Source organism: Vigna unguiculata, chromosome 11, assembly GCF_004118075.2.
Source record: "Vigna unguiculata cultivar IT97K-499-35 chromosome 11, ASM411807v1, whole genome shotgun sequence".
Lineage (NCBI taxonomy): Eukaryota > Viridiplantae > Streptophyta > Magnoliopsida > Fabales > Fabaceae > Vigna > Vigna unguiculata.
Window position 1 is genome coordinate 10,096,103 of NC_040289.1, and position 17,320 is coordinate 10,113,422.

Sequence of the window (17,320 nt, forward strand, 5' to 3'; positions counted from 1 at the left end):
CTAGGGTTTTCCTTCAACCTTTCCATATTCAAGCCAAAGCCAAAAATACCAAAAAAAAAATAAAGTTTAATGTACATTCTCCAAGACTTAAACCCATAACTATGAAATTGCCAAATCAATATCAAACCATCATGCCAATTCATATTTCATACTACCAATCACCATCCAATTATCATATTATTTCACAGCATGATTATCATATATTTAAAATAATAACGAATAATAACACAAAATTGGCAAACATGGGACTTGAACCTAAGTCCTCTCACACAAGCAAAGTACTCTCAACCACATGAGCTAGTACTCTTCCACATCATCCCACTCATAATTTAATGTCATAATTAATTCTCCCACCCACATTTATTAATTAATTATTTAATTAATTAATTAAATTCCACGGGTCTTACACCCTCTACTACTCGAGAGACCAACCCGTTTTCAACACAAATCCATTTGAAAATCAAATAACAAGTTCAATTTTTTACTTTAGGAATTCATAAATCTCACCCTCAAAATTGAACTCCACGACTCACTACCAAGAACCTCAACTCCTCCTAATCATTCCTTTTCCACAAAGATCTCAATACCTTCGATTCAACATTGGGGATACATTATGGTTTGGTAATGCAAACTAATCAACAAATTAGAGAAAAGTTTTAACCTTACCTCCCAACTCTCACTTGAATGTGTGAAATCGAGAACTAGGTGGGTTCACTCAAGCTCCACGAACCCTCAAACTCATTTGCTCAAGCTCCACCAATCTTCAAAAAAAATGGAGGTCAAGACAGGAATGGAGGTCGGGAGGTGAATAGGAAAAGAAATGAAGCGGGTAAAGAAATGAGAAACAAGGTACGCCAATGCAGCTAAAAAGGAAAAGAAATGCACCTTGTTGCTCGAAGAAGTGAGAAATACAACTTCTTGCTTGAAAGAATTGAGAAATGTAGCTTCTTGCTTGAAGAAATGGTGTGCAAATGGTTGCTAAAATAGGAAATGGGTAGTGGGTGCGCGCTGAAAGGTCAGGGCTCCAAATGAAAGGGGAGAATTTTAATATGTTCTAATTCTTTTAAATTTTCATTTTTCCCTTTTTCTTAAACCTAGTGTCAACATAGAGTCCGTAAACGACGACACTATTATGTCGCAAAGTTGTGTGATGCTACAACATCGTCATGGAAGACGCTATATGCAACGCACAACTTAAATAATAATATTAAATAAAAATATTTATTTTCTGACTACCATTTTGAATATTTTATCTTTTTTTTTCTTGCATCTAGTCAGCTTAGTCGACATATGGCTGACACTATTAGCGTTATACTTGATGTAGAAGCAAATTGTTTGCAACTAAAATGAAACATTCTTGTAGTGATTGTTTCACCCGTTATTGGATTGTTATCAAACCACCCATTATTATCGAGTCTAATTCGATAACACTAATAAAAAAAGTATGTACAACATAGAACCATATGTGTCATAAGAAGATGAAAAATAGTTGAATTGATGGAGCCATATGTGTCACAAGAGGATAAAAAATAACTAAAATAAAATAAATATATGTTTATAAAAATTAAACCTTTATTTCACAACTTTGAAAAGACCGCTTTAGAATGGTTTTGGAAAGACAAAACATGTATTGATATAACTCTTCAACCCTATTATTGCTACAATATAAAAAATTAACATTAAACATATATATCCTCGTAAATGTCTTTTATTTATATAAATATTTACATTTAATTAAAAAAATAATATATTACAAACACAAATAAAATATATGAATAACTAGAATGTTGAGATGGTCAAATACCATTAGCTTGTCATCTTATATTAATATTTTATTGTTCATTATAATTAATGTGATAAACTATTCCATTAATATTCGTAGCAAAACATTGATATGGTCTCTTTATTTTTATTTATCTCAATTTGATCTTTATTTTGGAAAATATAATATAATCAAGTCCTTTTTGTTAATGTTCCTGCAGAGAACAAACAAGATAAGTTAGGCACAAGCGTCACCTTACCCATGTAGTCCGCTATCTCCTCAGTTGGCCTCTTCCCGGTTGATACATGTCAGCTTGGACCCAGGAGGGGTTACTTGCAGAAGGGACTCCGAAGCTCAAGTGAGTCAAAGCACTCAAAAGGTCAAATCAGGTGATTAATAGAGTAATGAATGCGTACCTTTAATTACTAGGGTCCACGTGTATTTATAGAGTATTAATTATGTTTGATTACGTGTCATGGGTTGGGCCTTAGTTTGGGCTGTAGGTGGGCCTGAACCTTGGCCCAGGCCCATTGTGGGCTTATTGGATGTCAGGGGGGCTTTCATTTCGCTAAGTCTTTAGGAACGGTCTGATCCGGTTACTTCTCCAGTTGGCTGATGTCGTCTTTGCCCGTGCACTGTCCTAGGTTGGCCGTTTTGTCATGAGTTTAGGTTTATGCGGGCCCGAGTTGTGTACTTGGGTTGTTTTCGGCATATACGTAAGGGTCGTTATTTATGTGGTTAAGTTGGCCAAGTACGGTATAGTTAAGTTGGCCAGGTACGGTACACCAGTCCCCTAGCCTTTGCCGATATAGTATGTCGGTGAAGGATGATATGTGCTGATGTGCTAGTCGTGATTAGAGATGGCAAATAAACCTGCCCCCGTGGGTATTGCCCGAACCCGTCCCCGTTTTGACGAAGAATCCCCGCATTGACTGGGTATGAGTATAGGTGTGGGGAATCCCCGACTTTTTCAACTGGGTATGGGGATGGTATGAGGATGTACATATCCCCGCCATAATACCCGTCCCCGTTTAAATTATTAAAATATTCACAATTAATTAAGTAACCATATATATATATATATATATATGTGTGTGTGTGTGTGTGTATTATTTATTTATTTCTTCTAATTATTTGGTTTGTCACGAAACTCATTTGCATTTCAATTATATTTTTCATCTTATCATAACTTTTATGTAATTATGTTAAAAAGATGTATTTCAATTAAATTTTTTTTATGTCTCATATTTGAATATTTCTATTTTTTTTATATTTTTATTTATTGTATATTTTCCTTTCACATGAGAATGTTTAATACTCTCAATGTAAGTATTTAATATTTCTATTATATTTAATATTTATGTCTCATATTTGAATATTTCTATTATTTTTTAATATTTTTATTTATTGTATATTTTCCTTTCACATGAAAATGTTTAATACTCTCAATGTAAGTATTTAATAATACAAACATTTCGTTTACTAGGTAATATAAAAAAAAATCATTTACTTACTATTATTAGTTTTTGTTTCATTTGAAGAACACTTTTGTTTCACTAAAACAATTTTTGTTATTTCTCAACCATTGAGTATATATGTTGATATTTAAAAAGTTTTCTTATATCTCTAAGATATTTTTCAACTTATCATACCCTTAATTTTACATTTGTTTTTCTTTGTGCAATTTCTTTCAATAGTCTCTCAATTCTTTGTAAACATTGGTTAAATTTTTAATATTTTTATTTATTGTTTGTTTTCATTATGTAGAATACTATTTCGATATATTTTATCTAATTATTTTTTATTTTCTAACTTATTATCAATTATACTGTAATTTTTAACTATAATTGTATAAATAACTTTTACTTACTACAATATAAAAATCTAACATAATTGTCATGAATATTTTTTTATCACCATCCAACATAATTGAAGTCCAAAAGATATAAGATCTATGTTAAAATTTTATTATTATGATTATTATTTGTTCTTTGTATCATTTTGATCAAGTAATGTATTATAACTTTTATTAGTGTATAAAAAAGAGATTCATTAGAATTTAAAAGATTGAAGTAAACAAAAATTTAAAGTATATTTTAATTTGAATACTTGTTTTCCTTTTATATTTTTAAATTTTATTAACTAGGTTTCATTAATGTTTGCAAATTTAATAAATGTGTTGGTTCTCATGAAATTTTATTTTGGTATTATAATTTAAAATATAAATAATTATAATTTGTTTTAAACTTTTATTATGATTATTATTTGTTCTTTGTATCATTTTGATCAAATGATGTATTATAACTTTTATTAGTGTATAAAAAAGAGATTCATTAGAATTTAAAAGATTAAAGTAAAAAAACATTTAAAATATATTTTAATTTGAATATTTGTTTTCCTTTTATATTTTTTAAAAGATATTTTTAAATTTTATCAACTAGGTTTCATTAATGTTTGTAAATTTAATAAATGTGTTCGTTCCCATGAAATTTTATTTGGTATTATAATCTAAAATGTAAACAATTATAATTTATTTTAAACTTTTATTATAATTATTATTTGTTCTTTGTATCATTTTGATCAAATGATGTATTATAACTTTTATTAGTGTATAAAAAAGAGATTTATTAGAATTTAAAAGATTGAAGTAAACAAACATTTAAAATATATTTTAATTTGAATTTTTTTTGTAATTTTTAAAAAAAATATTTTTTATATTTTATCAACTATGTTTCATTATATTTGAAAATTTAATAATTATTTTTGTTTTCATGAAATTTTATTTGGTATTATAATCTAAAATGTAAACAATTATAATTTATTTTAAAGTATTTGATATCGAAGAAATAACCATCAGTTTAATATTGAATATTTGGTAATATTATGTTTCCTTTACCATAATTTTTTATTATTTTATAAAAATTATTTAAAATTAATATTGAAGTAGTAAGAAAATGGATATGGGTATGTGTACGAGATTATACCCGTTACTCGGTGGGGATGAGGATGTGATAAAAGTTTGATATCCGTTGGGTTTGGATATGGGGATGTGGATGAATTTTTTTTACAAGAATGGGTATGGGATAACGAAACCCGTCCCCGCCCCGCCTCATTGTCATCCCTAATCGTGATCGGCTAAGTGTGATACAGTTAATGATGTAGTAAAAATAACTTTAAGAATAAGTAAAAGAAAATAATTTAATGATATCTAGAAACTTCTTAAACAAATTTGTGTCTTACAGAGTCATCAGAAAAGTAAATCCAAAAAAGGAAATTTATTTCAGAAAGAATAAAGTAATTCATATGTATCTAAGAGACGGAAAATATACCAATAGAATTAAATATGTGATGAAATCTACACTATTCCTTAGCATAGTCTTCTACTTTTATAAATTCTGCAAATATAAAACAAAATATCATTTTTTCTTTTTCTATTACTACCAAACTAAAGGTGCTACATGTTATGTATAATGGAATAACAGGCATTAAAAGGAAATTCTAAGAGCTACGAAAACTATTACCAAAATAAAGTTGTTGCATGTTATCTACCATGGAATAATTAATAAGCCATTAATGAAAACTTTAGTGCTATATAAGAGTTTCAGTGTTGCTATTAATAAGCCATTAATGAAAACTTTTAGTGGTGTGAAAAAGTTTATGTGTTACTGACTCATGAGAGAGAAACATAGGCAGATATTTGGGTTGAGATTATTCGGGTTTCAACTCTATAAATACTATATAATGACCTCACTTCATCACTTCAACTTCAACTTCTTCTGTTCTGTGCTTCACCACTCGGCAATGGCTCTTTGGTGCTCGAAATTCTTTTTTGCTGCTCTTTCTGAAATTCTTTTCTCAGCTCAACATTGTGTTTCCACAAAAGGTCTTTCTCCATCTACTTGCTTGGTCTCTTTTTCATGGATTGAATTGCATATTGTGCATCGACGGATTTACGTATACTTAAGCGTGGGCAAGTGTTTCTCTAATTTTTTTAAATTATTATCAAATATCGAAGAAAAAGTATTTTGCCCCTAATCTCCTAATTTTACCCCACTAATTTTACTCCCCATATTTAAAAAAAAAAATTGTTTGATTTATATTCAAAAAATTTTAATTAAATTTCCTAATTGTCTTCACTCATTTAGTTCTTAGGTCCATCACTCATTATGTGTAGTGGAGTTTGCTCATACTCATTTTCAAAACCTTAATTCATTTCACATTTATTTATATAAAGTAGTATGTTGATATGTAATTATACACTCCATCTATGTAGATAAATCAAATTTTGCAGGTCTTATGGCAAATTAACTCCAATTTGTGCCCATAAAATTTCCATCAGGGCACAGTGTAAAATAAACTTTCAAAGGTGATGGTTAAAACAAGAAAATGCGTCGGAAATCGATATTCATCGATATATATAATATAAAAAATTGATAAAATATTGTTTGAAAATTTCTAGAATTATTATATATATATATATATATATATATATATATATAAAGTAATTATATTTTTATTTTTGTCTAAGATACGCATGTTTTTTAATAGTATTCCAAAGTTTGCTTTAAAGTTTTTTAAGCAATCATATGCTTCATGGTTTATGAGAGAAATTTGAATTTATTCATCTCTTAATAGAATTAAAATAGATAACATAAATAAATAAATGTTCGGTTTTTATACTTTTAACATTTGACTTTTAGTTGATAAAAGATTAAAGTTGTTGAATAAAAAAGTAGAAACAAGATTTAGGAACATCAAGGAAATACACGTAATGATATTGTTAGACTTAATGTAAAGTTGTCTCTTAACGAATTAAACTTTACTCAATGCAAAATTGTCTCTTAATGAATTAAACTTAAAAATTATGTTTGTTTAAATGATTGTAGTGAAGGAAAGAATACTTATTAGATAAAAATGTATCATTGTTGTGAACTACATTATTATATAAACAGTTAATATTTTTTTAGTTCAATATAGATGCCTTTATTAACACATTTATAACTTTTTATTATGATTACAAATGTACTCGTATAAATTGTAATTACCATGATTATAAAATACCACTTTTTTTTACTCACTTTTAATCAACTTTTAAATTTATCTCTATTCTACATCTGTATAGAATATTCTATAGTTTGTAATCAGCTTATAACATACTTGTGGTGAATGAGCAGCTCTTCGCTCCCGCTCAATGGCACTCACTTTGGAAATTTTATTCGTTGTCTTCCTCCTTAACAATGTCGCCGGAGCAGAATATTTCGCCGGAGACGAGACACGGGAGGATGATGATAAAGTGACAAATTTGCCCGGACAACCACCGGTGAATTTTAGTCACTATGCTGGTTATGTGAAGTTAAGACCAGAAGAAGAGAAAGCACTATTTTACTGGTTCTTTGAAGCTCAAGAGTCTCCATCGGATAAACCTCTTGTGCTTTGGCTTAGTGGAGGTATGCGTGGACCACACCACTTCTGTTTCTTCATTTTAATTCATTTTCAAGTCATTCAAATTTTCTGTATCTTAATCTTTGAGTTATGTTCATTTTTAAGAGCAAAACCATATAAGCTTACATTTTCGTGTATTGTCGCTAAGTGATAAATTAATTTTTCGTGTTTGGTAGGACCTGGTTGTTCATCTGTTGCTTTTGGAGCAGCACAAGAGATTGGTCCATTTCATGTAGATGACCCTGAGCATATTACCTTCAACAAATTCTCCTGGAATAGAGGTATACAATATTATTATATCATTGTCGTAAATTTTAGATATTTATTTGCTTAATTGGTTGAATATGTAATTTGGGTTGTGTTGTTTCAATTCTGCAGTCGCCAACGTCATATTCTTGGAATCACCTATTAGTGTGGGTTTTTCTTACACTAATAATTCCGATGACTTAAGCAAGATCGGAGATCAAGTGGTTGCCCTTGATAACTATGCTTTTTTAGTTGGTTGGTTTAAGAGATTTCCAAGATTCATATCCCATGAATTTTATATCATAGGAGAGAGCTATGGAGGTACCTTTTACTAATTAATTTTATTGGAGTGATAAAGTTGCAATTATACATATTTCCACATGTTCTAATGCGGTTTTTCGTGTGTTTGAAATCATAGGACATTATGCTCCACAACTAGCTGAGGTTATACATGAAGGAAACAAAAATGGCACTTACATAAATCTTAAGGGATTCATGGTAACTATGATTTCATACTAAACGTTTAAACTAATTAGATACTGAAAAAAAAAATGAAATACCTTTTTGCATTAAATTTGACAGCTTAGCTTAGTAATGTTGTTAACGGATGAATTTGGTTTGCTTGAAATACAGATGGGAAATGCTGTGATCAACGATGTCACAGATCTGAAAGGCGTATTTGATTTTGCTTTGTGCCATGCCATAATTTCAAAGCAAGTATATGATGGCATAAGAGAGAATTGCGATTTCATGGCAAAAAACAACACAAAGGAATGTAGTTGGAAAGTGGGCAAATTTTTGCAGGCCTATTCTGACATAAATATATTTAGTATTTACTCTCCCGTCTGTCTCATTGACTATGAAAGACCAGTTTCAAGTATGCTTGATGTTGCTCCGTATGCTGTCTCAGAAATTGTAAGTATGATTTGTCTGGTTTAAAACTTATTCATTTGTCAGTTAATAATACACCTATATTAGAAGAAAACAATATAAAAAAGTAAATTATATTTGTGTTGGATTTTAGGACCTCCAGAATATGATTCCAACAATGGGTTACGATCCTTGTAAAGTTAATGATGTGGAAAAGTATTTCAATAAGAAGGATGTTCAGAAGGCCATTCATGCATACTTCCCTAACATGTCTGATCCCTACACCCTATGCAGGTGCCTATTTTGATATATAATATGTATTTATTTCATTGCTAATTTTTAACTAATTAAATTAACGCAATAATTTTTGTTTTTGTGATGAAGCACTAAAATTAAAAAATGGAATGATTCACCGATCACAGTTCTCCCAGTGATTCAGAAACTCTTGCGTGCCGGTTTACGCATTTGGATGTACAGGTATTCTTATACTTGCACAGTGTTTGAAGAAGTTTGATTATGATATTTTAACATGTATAAACATGTGTGCATGCAGTGGAGACACTGATGGTAGAATTCCAGTGTTATCAACGAGATACGGTTTGCGAGAGCTGAAACTGAATGTAACGAAAGAGTGGAGAGCTTGGTTTGAAGGAAGAGAAGTGGGAGGATGGGTGGAGGAGTACGAGGGTGGTCTCACTTTTGCCTCTATTAGAGGTACTGGCCACTTCGTTCCAATTTATAAACCACAAGAAGCTCTTTCTCTCTTCTCCCACTTCCTCTCTGCTCAACCACTTCCATCGTCTCGCTTTTGATTCATTCCACCGTCTTTATCCTTTTACATTTACTCATATTCAAGAGAAATTATCATCATCACAGTCCTAATTTATGGAATATATATGTTTATACATTCTAAATCATGTCTCAATCTATTAAAAAGTTAATAATTAATAGTTATTGCCATAATTAATAAATAAAACAAATATATATATATATATATATATATATATATATCACCTATATTGACAAAAATATTATCTATTAACTATAAAAATACCAATAAATTAACAATGAAACGTATTTTATTACCATGTTCGGATTAAGGGAAAGAATAATAGATGCAATGTTCAATAATACCTGATTATCAACATCATACAAAGTTTAAGTGTAGTACACCGGTCACTACATTTAACTAAAATAAAATTTTAAATGAGAAGTGTTGCAAGTATTGTGTATCTCCTTCCCTTCTAGATGTTGCAATCGCCATCTAGATGTTGCAGTCCATAGGCATCATTATTCAAGTTATCAGTGGTTCTGAATGGGTCTTACCAATTTGGTGAGAAATTGTCTTGAGTGGATTTCTTTTTTGCTTCATTCGTTTTCCTCCTGACCAAGATTCCTTTGGAAAAGCTTCTTGGTTTGACTTTGTTGTTATATCGTTCGGTTACTATCCTGGGGAAAACAATAACACAAACAATATACCAGAGAATGCAACGGATATAATTTTCCCTGACTTGCAAGAATCTATGAGGAGCAATAATCAAAGAGCAGCAATAATAAATCACCAAAGGCACAAATAAAGACACCAATATTTTTAACGTGAAAAACCCCTCAAATCAAGGGTAAAAACCACGAGTCGTCCAGACCAAAGAAATAGCTCCACTATGATCAACAAGAGTACAAAAGAGTCTCAATCAATAGCACAAATTAGTGCCAACACCCAACCAAATAACAAAGCAACAAAGCTTTCAAAATAGAGAAGAACAAGAGAGGAAAACCTATAATATCACTGCTGCAGTGCGAAATTAATATCTCTCAACTCAGATCTCGTATCAAAGATCCGACCGGTCAGAGTGAAGAGCAATGAGTTCCGAACCTGCTGTAAAAATTTCAGCCCGATCCAACGGTGAACGAATCCGCAGCGCCGATTCTACTGTGACAGCTCTGTGAAAAAACGTGAACAGAATTTTCCCTCTACCTCTCCCTCTATGTGTTAGGGCTTTCAGTGTGTTCTGACTCTATTGTTCTGTCTCTCTATTTATATTGCAACCCCATCTCCTTTAGGTTAAATGAGACATGGGCTTCTAAAGTTTTGGGCATTTTCTCCACATAGGAAGGGAGCCCAATACCTAACAAATCTCCCCCTCACAACTATGTGGAGATAACCGCCAAACCGGCGATCTCACAACAAGCTTCAAACTTCCCTCTTGGCAATGCTTTATTCATCATATCAGCACCATTATCATCTGTATGAACCTTTTCCAACTCCAACAACTTAGCATCCAAAGCATCAAGTATCCAATGATACCTCACATCAATATGTTTGGATCTAGAATGAAAAGTTGAATGTTTACCAAGATGGATAGCACTATGACTATCCACAAATAATGAATAGTTGTTCTGCACAAAACCAAGCTCCTACAAGAATTTCTTCAACCATAGCAACTCCTTGCATGCTTCAGTAATAGCAATGAACTCTGCCTTTGTAGTAGACAATGCTACACACCTCTGTAGTCTTGATTGCCAAGCCACAGCTCCTCCTGCAAACTTTATCAAATAGCCTGAAGTGGACTCTGGAATCAATGTCCCCAGCCATATCTGAGTCTCAGTAACCCATCAAAGTAGGTTTATCACCTCCAAAACAAAGCTTCATATCAACTATACCATGAAGATACCTCAAAATCCATTTCACAGCATTCCAATGCTCTCTACCTGGGTTTGACAAAAATCGACTAACTGCACCAACAACATGTGCAATATCTGGTCTTGTACACACCATCACATACATCAAACTGCCCACCGCAGATGCATAAGGAACTCTACTCATATTGGTCTTCTCAACTTCATTTGAAGGACTCTGTTTAACACTCAGTTTAAAATGAGTAGCAAGAGGAGTACTTACAGCTTTAGCATTTTCCATCTGGAATCTCTGCAACACCTTCCTAATGTATTGCTCTTGTGATAGATAAATCTTCTTTTCTCTCCTATCATGTGAGATATGTATGCCAAGAATCCTTTTAGAAGCTCCCAAGTTTTCATGGCAAAAGACTCGCCAAGTGTCTTCTTTAACCTATCAATTCTGGAAATATCTTTCCCAACAATAAGCATGTCATCAACATATAATAACAGGATAATAAAGTCATCATTAGAAAAACTTTTAACAAAGACACAATGATCAGAAGTAGTCTTCTTGTAACCCTGCTCACACATAAAAGACTCAAACTTCTTATACCACTGTCCTGGAGCCTGCTTCAAACCGTATAGACTCTTCCTTAGCCTACACACATAATCTTCCTTGCCTTCAACAAGAAAACCATCAGGTTCTTCATGTATATCTCTTCCTCCAAATTACCATGAAGGAAAGTTGTCTTCACATCCATCTGCTCAACCTCCAAATCAAGAATAGCAGCTAAACTTAGCACAGTTCTGATGGATGACATTTTCACTACAGGTGAGAAAATCTCATTGAAATCAACACCCTTTTTCTGTTGAAACCTTTCACCACTAATCTGACCTTGTACCTTGGAAGTGTAGAGTTTGAATCTTGTTTCACCCTAAAAATCCACCTAGTTTCCAATGCCCTTTTGCCCTTAGGCAATTTTACCAAGTCGTAAGTGTGATTGTCATGCACAGCTGCAAGCAATGCCTCTCCCCAAAAGTGCTTAAGCAACGTTGCTTCCGAAAGCATACATGTAACCCTTTCAACCAAGGTCCTGTTCATCCTCTCTGCTAGACCATTCAACTGAGGAGTTTTAGGAGGAGTCTTCTCGTGTCTAATACCATGTTGCCTGCAATAAACATCAAAAGGTCCACGATACTCACCACCATTATCACTACGGATGCATTTCAGCTTCTTGCTTGATTGCCTCTCAACCATAGCATGATATTCCTTGAACTTTTCAAGTACTTAATCTTTCCGCTGAAGAGCATAGACCCATAGCTTCTTGGAAAAATCATCAATAAAAGTAACAAAGTAAAGTGCACCACTAGAAGACTTTACCTTTAATGGGCCACAAACGTCAGAATGCACCAATTCAAGCAATTCTGACTTCCTTGAGGGAGGATGCTTCTTAAAAGATACTCTAGTTTGTTTACCAGCCATGCAATGAGAACATTTCTCCAATTCTGCATTCCTCAATCCCACAACCACATCCTTTTTAGCTAAGTAGTTAAGCCCTTTCTCACTTATATGACCAAGCCTCCGGTGCCACAAAGATGCCTCCATATACATAGCATTCACACTGTTTTTAGCAACCAAAGCTTTAGTCCAGTACAATTTAGATTGTTTCTCCCCTCTGGCCATAACCAAGTTACCTTTAGTGAGCTTCCATTTACTAGAACCAAAGTGATTGTCATAACCACAATCATCAAGCAACTGCACAAAGATTAAATTAAAACGAACATCCGGAGCATGTTTGACTCCTTTAAGCAACAACTGCACTCCCATGTTGGTTTGTAGGTAAACATCACCAACACCAATCACTTTAGACTCACCATCATTACCCATCTTCAACACTCCAAAATCACCAGAAGTGTAAGATGTGAAGAACTCCTTCCTAGGTGTAACATGCAGTGTAGCACCATTATCAATAATCCACATGCTCTCATTAGATACAAGATTAACGAACTCAAAGTCACGAAGAAGAACAAGATCACCATCTGTAGCAGTAGTGACACGATCATCATCATCATGGTCATTCTCTCTCTGCTTACCCTTCTTGTCTTTGTTCTCCTTTTTCCACTTAAAACAGTATTTCTGAATGTGCCCAGTTTTATGACAAAAATGACACTCTAAATTCTTGTATCTTGACTTGGACTTGCTCCTACTCTTCTCTCTACCACCTTTATGTTCCTTTTTCTAACTTCTCCCCCTAGCTTCTGTAACAAGCATCTCAGATTGAGATGAAGAACCATGTGTCTTCCTCCTCATCTCTTCATTAAGAGCACCGCTCTTTGCCATCTAAAAAGAAACAACACCATTCGAGGAAGAGTTCGTAATTGAAACCCGAAATACCTCCCAAGAATCTGGTAGAGTATTAAGCAACCATAATCCCATAACCTCATCATCAAACTTTATACCCATTCCTGACAAGTGATCAGAAATAGAAGAATTCTCCCTCTACCTCAAATTCATCAAGCAATTTAACAAATACAATTTATTATTGCCCGACTTAGAAGCATACAAAGACTCAATCTTCTCCCACAAAGCTGTGGCGTGTGTCTCATTAGCAATATGATTATAAACATTATCTTCAACATATTGCCGAATAAAACCACATACCTATTGGTGCTCAAAGTCCCATTCTTCTTCAGACATAGAATCTGGCTTCTGTGTAGTAAAGACCGGAAGATGCAATTTCTTGACAAATAATAAATCTTTCATCTTGCCCTTCCACAAATGATAATTTGTACCATTCAAAGCAACCATCTTTGCATTTGCCTCCATCATTCAAGCAAGTAAATATAGCCCAACCAAGAGCTCTGATACCACTTTGATGGGGAAAACAATAACACAAACAATATACTAGAGAATGCAGCGGATATAATTTCCCCTAACTTGCAAGAATCTATGAGGAGCAATAATCAAATAGCAGCAATAATAAATCACCAAAGGCACAAATAAAGGCACCAATATTTTTAACGTGAAAAACCCCTCAAATCAAGGGTAAAAACCACGAGTCGTCCGGACCAAAGAAATAGCTCCACTATGATCAACAAGAGTACAAAAGAATCTAAATCAATAGCACAAATTAGTGCCAACACCCAACCAAATAACAAAGCAATAAAGCTTTCAAAATAGAGAAGAACAAGAGAGGAAAACCTATAATATCACTGCTGCAGTGTGAAATTAATATCTCCCAACTCAGATCTCGTATCAAAGATCCAACCGGTCAGAATGAAGAGCAATGAGTTCCGAACTTGCTGTAAAAATTTCAGCCGGATCCAACGGTGAACGAATTCGCAGCGCCGATTCTACTGTGTCAGCTCTGTGAAAAACGTGAACAAAATTTTCCCTCTACCTCTCCCTCTATGTGTGAGGGCTTTTAGTGTGTTCTGACTCTATTGTTCTGCCTCTCTATTTATATTGCAGCCCCCTCTCCACTAGGTTAAGTGAGACATGGGCTTCTAAAGTTTTGGGCCTTTTCTCCACATAGGAAGGGAGCCAAATATCCAACACTTTTGTAGGCTTATGCTCGTACTATTACGATTTCCCAACGTTCTATCAACCGTCGACCATTATTTGTGACTATAATGTGTGGATGTAGAATTGGCATATGATGTTCTTCTGTACAATGATCTTACTTGCCTGACAATAATGGTAGTCAATGTTTACGACTCTAGCCACATGGTAAACTAATCTATTATCGCATTTGATATTATTCCCAAAATGCGAGAAAATTTAAAAATTATTATCGCATCAAAAACCAAATCCATAATTCACAAATAAATTATACAAGTTTTAAAATTCAAAAGAAAAACTTAAAGAAATTACAAAGCTTTATTCCCAAATCCTAGTTTCTTTATAAAAGCCCCAAGTGCTAGTCCTTACTTTGTCTCTATGCCTTGCCATCAACACCTAAATTATCATTTGCTCCCGTGTGACTAATCACACGACCATTGGGATTTAATTTCATAATCAACCACAGTCTTAAGGATTCCATATGCTTCCACGAACCTGCCCGCTCGTGGTCAACATCTACGAACCTTCCCACTCATAACATCCTCAAGTGTGAGCACAGAACATACGAACCTCCCCGCTCGTATTCCCACACAAGAGTACATCCAATACGAACCTCCCCGTCTATAATAATCACACGTTTCCAACTCGATTATGAACATCTCCGCTCATAATTCATGCAAGCATATCCCAGACCAAGGACCACCACCATGAGGCATGTAAAACTCAACACAAATCCACCCTACCATTGCACTATCGCTTGGCATAGCCTAAGCGCTGCCAGGCGAAGTTGCGATGCAGACTACTTGGCGATCTCAACTCACTGTTGGGCGCCATACCCTTCAAGAACATCCCTTGTTACTTTATCGCCTAGCGGTGCAGAATGGACCGCCAAGCGCTACACCAGCAGTGTGACAACTTTTTGGTTTTGGCACTTCATCACAGATTTTAACACCTCAACAACTTAGGCACAGATAAAAAATATCACATTTGACGTCCATGTATTGCACATGATTCAATTTTACATTACCACACATCATATATGTTCATATATACTTAACTATTTAGGTCATACCAACATTCAAATTCAACAAGGGGTATCTTACAATATAGGAGATATAAAACAACAACACTCGACTACTGCCGTACATATTCTTATATTCCAACATGGCATAATTACTAAATCACCCAATATATATTACAACGATTTATATGTATATGTAATTGTAACACCCTAGACAAATATTACTTATTAAAAAAATTATAATTTAAATTAAATCCAAACATCGGATATTATTCCCAAGATGTGGGAAAATTTCATTAAAAACAATATCGTGCCAAAAACCAAATCCATAAAGCACGATTTAACTATTACATATCCCAAATCAAAAAATAAAACCAAAAAGGAAATTACAAGTTTATTTCAAAATATAATTCCTCTATCATAGTCCCATACGCTAGCCCCCACTCTGTCTATAGGCATCGCCTTCAACACCTGGATTATCATCTGCTCCCGTTGTGATAAGTCACACGATCATCGCCAAATACAAATAAAAAGGGTGAGCTAAATAAATAAACATACATAAAAGAAGATAAGTACCCCTTACCCAAACTAACTTAACCACGTTCACATTTTAAAGCCTTTATACCTTGCCACCCCAATCTCATAACCTGTTTGAGACGAGCACACATTCCACCATGGTCTTAGGGATTCCAATGCTTCCACGAACCTACCCACTCGTGATCCAACTCTATGAACTTTCCTGCTCGTAGTCCAACTTTACGAACCTCCTCGCTCGTAGTCCAACACGCGTGAACACCATCTGTTATGAACCTTCCCGTTCATAATAGCCTCAAGTGTAAGCACGAAACATACGAACCTCCCCGCTCATATCCTGACACAATAGTACATCCAAAATGAACCTCCTCGTCCGTAATAATCACGTGTTTACAACTCTATTACGAACCTCCCTAATTGTAATTCATCCAAGCATATCCTAGACTGAGACCCTCGCAACAAGCCATGCAAAACGCATCCTGCCATTGCACTATCACCTGACGCATCCTAAGCGCCACTAGGAGAAATTGCAACACAGACCGCCTAACGGTCTCAACTCACTATAGGGTGCCACTTATTTCAAGGACTTCCTTGGGTATCTTATTGCCTGGCGGTCCAATCAGTATTGCCAGGCGCTATACCATTAGCGTGATAGTTGCTGGTTTTTTCACTTCACCATAGATTTTAACACCTCAACAACTCAAGCACAAATCTAGAATATAATATTTTACGTCCATGTATTGCACATGATTCAATTTTACAATACCACACATCATATATGTTCACATATACTTAACTATTTAGGCTATACAAACATTCAATCACATTTCATGCCTTAGACCCTTCATCATACCCTTTGTTGTTTGCACCACTAGCACATGCATAATTCCATATATACCCCAAAAGAATCCCCAACTCGCACCAACACAGAGCCACCCACTAAGGTTGTTGATTACGTGTTGTCGCTTGGTGGTAGGTTATGTACCGCCAAGCGATCCATCAATTTATGGGAAAATCCCATATTTAATTGCATCTGCATGAAAAACCTAAACCCCAAAACTCGATCCATTCAGCTAACATGCATATATAGATAGTACATCAAGATCTCATATTATACCATGCTAAAGTTAAGCATCAAACACACATGATATCACAACCATTTCACGTCTAAAATTCATGCTTCCAATTATCCCCAATCCCACGTGAACCCCTCAAACTCATACAATTACCAAATCATTCAGTTAATCTCAAACATTGGTCATTTTAG

The 17,320-nt window shown here is 34.0% G+C and overlaps 1 protein-coding gene across 1 annotated transcript; it reads left to right on the forward strand.

Annotated features, from left to right (window-relative positions):
• The first annotated feature begins 5,539 nt into the window (after nucleotides 1-5,539).
• On the forward strand, nucleotides 5,540-9,215 carry LOC114170695 (serine carboxypeptidase-like 35). Its single transcript, XM_028056228.1, has 9 exons — nucleotides 5,540-5,645; nucleotides 6,937-7,209; nucleotides 7,381-7,485; nucleotides 7,583-7,771; nucleotides 7,869-7,948; nucleotides 8,084-8,365; nucleotides 8,475-8,614; nucleotides 8,705-8,797; nucleotides 8,874-9,215. Exons 1-9 carry the CDS (start codon nucleotides 5,564-5,566, stop codon nucleotides 9,130-9,132), a joined length of 1,503 nt encoding a protein of 500 aa, XP_027912029.1. The 5' UTR covers nucleotides 5,540-5,563; the 3' UTR covers nucleotides 9,133-9,215.
• The last annotated feature ends 8,105 nt before the right edge of the window (nucleotides 9,216-17,320 follow it).